This window comes from Leptopilina heterotoma, unplaced genomic scaffold (genome assembly GCF_015476425.1).
Source record: "Leptopilina heterotoma isolate Lh14 unplaced genomic scaffold, ASM1547642v1 Lhet_294, whole genome shotgun sequence".
Lineage (NCBI taxonomy): Eukaryota > Metazoa > Arthropoda > Insecta > Hymenoptera > Figitidae > Leptopilina > Leptopilina heterotoma.
In genome coordinates, this window is record NW_025110999.1 from 947,097 (window position 1) to 952,510 (window position 5,414).

General features: G+C 31.4%; 1 protein-coding gene across 1 annotated transcript; it reads left to right on the forward strand.

Annotated features, from left to right (window-relative positions):
* Positions 1-741: 741 nt before the first annotated feature.
* On the forward strand, positions 742-5,013 carry LOC122504399. Its single transcript, XM_043615499.1, has 2 exons — positions 742-1,339; positions 1,654-5,013. The coding sequence occupies exons 1-2, from the start codon at positions 955-957 to the stop codon at positions 2,370-2,372; spliced, it is 1,104 nt and encodes a 367-aa protein (XP_043471434.1). The 5' UTR covers positions 742-954; the 3' UTR covers positions 2,373-5,013.
* The last annotated feature ends 401 nt before the right edge of the window (positions 5,014-5,414 follow it).

A 5,414-nucleotide genomic window follows, 5' to 3' on the forward strand; every position in this document is an offset into this window, starting at 1 on the left:
TGACTAAAATCGATTTTTACTACTGAAAAAATTAAATAAGAAAAATTAATATATTTATCACAAATTTGTTGTAAATTTCTGTCTTCATAATTTTTTTGCATTTCTAAAAATAGTTTTACTACCGAATTAAAAGATAAGAGTAAAAAAACTGTCTGACTAAAAACAGTTTTTACTACTGAAAAACATTATATAAACAGAAATAATGTTTATCACCTATTTTTTGTACATTTTTTGGTAAAATATTAATTTTTACCACTAGAGTAGTTTTTACTTCTGAATTATAATCTATAAAAGCGTCTAAACAGTATTGTCTGACTAAAAAGTGTCTTTACTACTGAAAAATTTAATAAGTACATTTGACTAAATATTATATTGGCCTAGAAGGCAGTGTCTGACTAAAATCGATTTTTACTACTGAAAAAATTAAAAATAAGAGAAATTAATATTTATCACAGATTTGTTGTATATTTCTGTCTTCATATTTTTTTGTATGTCTCAAAATAGTTTTACTACCGAATTAGAAGCTACAGTAGTCCTAGAAGACATTGTCTGACTAAAAGCAGTTTTTACTACTGAAAAACATTTAATAAACAGAAATAATATTTATTGACTATTTTTTGTCTATTTTTTTGTCAAAATATTATTTTTTACGACTAAAATAGTTTTTACTTTTGATTTATAATTTATAAAAGCGTCCAAAAAGTATTGTCTGACTAAAATACAATGGCGCCACTAGCGCCACGAACACGTGTTACAGATCGCTCCGTGTTTTTAATAAAAATTTATGGATAATGTGAGACGTTTTAATATTTTTGATTGATTTTTGTTGTTGGTCTACTTGCCCATTGTTTGTACAATAATTTTTGTGTATATCCGGACAATCTGAATAACGTGAGGGATGAATTTGATTTTCTAACCTCAAAGTGTCCACGTGCATTATGTTACTTTGAGATTATGTCCGAACAACAGGATTCTTTATCTATCGTGAAGACATGTGTACGTTGTAATAATAACCTAGTCCGTGGCGTGGTTTCTTGTTCGGGTTGTGCTCTCCCATATCACCCCTCATGTGCTCGATTATCGTCGAAAACCTCTTCTGGAAGTTTTAACAAGTGTTGTGGTTCGCGCCCTAGTTCACCTACTATCATGTCTACAGACGACTTTCAAAAGATGCTGACTGATGCTATAGCTGGTCTTCATGTTAAGCTGTCAGAAGAAAATTCCGTGGTTTTAAATACTGTTAAGAGTATTGATAAAAAACTTGACAGTCTTGTGGAAAGGGTTTCTTCAAATGAAAAAACTATCAAGGTCATGTCAAGCCGATTAGATAAAGTAGAAGGTACGTTGAAAAAAAAATTCGATTTTCTACTCGATTCTACCACCATACAAAACAAAACTTTAATTTTCGATGAAATTGAGAAAAGAATTAATAAGCGCAATAATTTAATTATTTTTGGACTCCCGGAACATGACTCCCATAATGCCGAGGTTGTCAAACCTGGTGAGACCATAGATATGTCATCTACAATGAATTTATTGTCGACATTAATTGTTCCAAATAAACTGCCTAAAATTAAAATCACTCGTATCGGAAATCCTACTCAAGATCCTTTTAAATTTCGACCTTTAAAAGTTCACTGTGAAAATCCGCAGGTGGCGACAGTTCTTTTACACAACCTCTCCATGGGTTTGAAAAACAAAGATTTGTTGAAGACTCTAAACATTCGGAACTTGTGGGTAACAATGGACAAAACCAAAGAACAGTTGGAACAATTAAAATTGCTGAAACTGGAGTTGCGGACCCGTCAGGAAGCAGGAGAGGGGAACCTCAGGATTGTCTACAGGAACAATATACCATATATAATACAGATAAGAAAGTCGGCAAAGTAGGATCTTCTTATCAACATATTTCGCATACGCATGATTCTCAAACTCATCCAACTCGGCCGTCAGATGGTGTTCTACATTCTTCTTCCTTCGAAATTTATTATCAAAATGTAAGAGGCCTGCGCACTAAACTACTAACACTAAGAAAGTCAATTCCTGTAAACTCAGCTGTTGTTTTTGTTTTCACCGAAACATGGCTTCATTCAAGTATAAATAGCAATGAACTTGGTTTTAAAAATTTTACTATCTATCGATGTGACAGATCATCTCTAACTAGTTCTTCCCTTCGTGGCGGAGGAGTGCTTATTGCCGTGAACAATGATTTTCCGAGTGTTTTGATACCTACTCGTTGCAGTACAATTGAAATGGTTTTTATACGAGTTAAAGTATTTGGAGTGTGGCATATTTTTGGAGCAGTTTATATCCCACCCAACTCGAATGTTAATGTTTACAATGATTTTTTTCGAAACTTTAAATGTTATTAGCGACAAAATGCCAAATGTGAATATTCATTTGTTGGGGGATTTCAATATGCCATTTATTGAATGGGAAAATTGTGACACCTCTCTTCCTTCCTTTGGTTCTTATCTTTTGCCTAAATTGAAATACGGTTTCACTGGTGTTCTGAATAAAATTTACTTACTTGTTTTGGAAAATTTAAACGTTTATAATTTACGTCAGTTGAATACTTTTCACAATAAGTGTGGTTCACTTTTGGATTTGATACTGTCAAACAGTGAGTATAGCAATGTACATTTATCAGATGATTTGTTACTTTCAGCAGATGATTACCATCCACCTTTGATTTATGTAATAAATTCTCCTGTATCTTTATATGAGTTGTGTGACCGCTCTATTAAATTCAATTTTAAAAAAGCGGATTATGTTTCTATTGATAAATATCTATCTGATATTAATTGGGATGAGGAATTTAAAAGTGAAATAAGTGCTTTAAACTCTGCTGTAAATTCATTAGATTTAAATAATAATAATAATTTTTCTGTTCCTATTGATAAAATGATTTCTATACTTTGCTCTCATATTGAACGTGCTTTTACATATTTCATCCCAAAAATACGCCAATTTACATCAACTTATCCTGTATGGTTTTCAAACGATTTAAAAAATTTGGTTATTCAAAAGAAAATGGCACATGCTACTTTTAAACGTACAAATGATTTAGCTGATTATGAGTACTTTTCTGTCCTTCGAGCAAGATGTAAAATGCTTTCTGAACAATGTTATCATCAACATATTATTGACACCGAGACTAATTTAATTCGTAACCCAAAAGCATTTTGGAGTTTTATAAACAACAATAAAAACAATAAAAATAATTCTGCATTCCCTAATGAGATGTATTTTAACCAACAAACTGCTAACGACAATTTTAATATTTCTAATTTGTTTGCAGAGTATTTTAAGTCTGTTTATAACACTTCTGATGACATGAATGATTTTTCTTTCGATTGCAATTGTGAGGTTGATTTAAATCTTAATTTAATAACTAAGAGAGAAATCGAGGCAAAGATTCGAACTCTGAATAATGCGAAGGGAGCTGGTTGCGATGGCATTCCAAATTCTTTTCTGAGATCGTGCTGTTCCTCAATTATTAAACCTCTTCTTATTATATTTAATTCTTCTCTTATATCAGGTTATTTTCCTGAGTGTTGGAAACTGGGTATTATTTCACCCATTTATAAGGGTGGTGATAGATCTAATATTAAAAACTACCGACCGATAACAATTCTTAGTGCAATACCTAAGCTCTTTGAAAGTTTGATATATGATCAAATTTACTCGGCATTTAAAAATGTTTTGATTGAGGAGCAGCACGGTTTCAGAAGGAAACGCTCCACATCAACGAATTTATGCGTTTTTACTCAGTACTTGTCAACCTCATTGGATAGAGGACTACAAGTGGATACAATTTATACCGATTTTTCAAAAGCATTCGACAAAGTCGATCACAGTATATTAATGTATAAACTTAGGGCTTATGGTGTCTCGAATCCCACTTTGAGGTGGCTTTCTTCTTATCTTCATAAAAGAAGGCAGATTTGTCGAGTTAATGGTACCTTTTCTAACGAATTTTTTTCTTCGTCTGGTGTACCACAGGGTTCCCATCTTGGTCCCCTTCTTTTTATAATTTATATTAACGATATAAGAAATTGTGTTCAGAATAGTAAATTTTTAAGTTACGCTGACGACTTTAAATTATTTAAAGTCATAGTTTCAATTTTTTGTGCCCTTGAACTACAGGAGGATCTTGATAGGGTTTCCCAGTGGTCCACCAAAAATCGTCTGCCTTTAAATATTACCAAGTGCACCATAATGTCATTTCATAGGAAATTAAAAATTGTCAAATTTTATTATAATATATCTGGTACAGTACTTGAACGGGTGAGTCAGCAGCGAGATTTGGGATTAATTATGGACCCTGCTCTAAATTATAACTTTCACATTGATCAGGTTATTAAAAAAACATCAAAAGCACTTGGCCAAATAATAAGATTTGGTACAGTTTTTCATAACCTTCGAGTCCTTAAAATATTATTCTTTTCTCTTGTTAGACCCCATATTGAATGCTTATCAACCATTTATTATCCTCAATATCTTTATCAGCAAGAAAATTTAGAAAAAATACAACATAAATTCTTAAGATTTGTCGCAAAACAGTTGAATATACCATTTGATTTTTTTAAACATGATTATACTGAATTGTACTTAATTACTAAAATCCCAACTGTCCATAGTAGATTTATAAAATTGGACCTTCAATTTCTTTATAATATTATCAATAGTCAAATTGATTGTCCAGAGTTGTTGTCTCAGATCTCGTTTATGACTCCTCATCTTTGGTTAAGAAACCGTCAATCAAATAGACTGACATTCAAGGTCCAATATTCACGCACAAATCTTGGAGGTAATTCGCCTCTCTTACGAATTTGTCGTGAGGCAAATAGTGCTCACGTCATGAAAGATGTCGACTTTTTCGCGAGTTCAAAATTAATGTTTCTGCGTGGTTTGGCCACTTATTTGAAAACCGTTGATTAGAATGCGAGCGATAACACTTAGTTAGATAATTCATGCAATTTAGATTTAAGTTAGTTTTAATAAAAGGGCGTTCTCTTTTGTAAGCCCGTAAAAATTGTTAAATAAATAAATAAATAAATAAATAAAATCAATTTTTACTACCTACTGAAAAAACTAAATATGAAAAATTAATATTTATCACAGATTAGTTGCATATTTCTGTCTTTATATTTAAAAAATCCAGTAGTCCTAAAAGGTCTTCATATTATTTTTTGTATTTCTAAAAATAGTTTTACTACCGAATTAGAAGATAAGGGTATAAAAACTGTCTGACTAAAAACAGTTTTTACTACTGAAAAAGTTTAATATACAAAAACAATGTTTATCCATGATTCGTTGTGGGTTTCTATCTCAATATTATTTTTTAAAAACAAAAACTAGATTCAACTACTGAATTAGAAACGGCAGAAGTCATAAAAAGTGATGTCTGA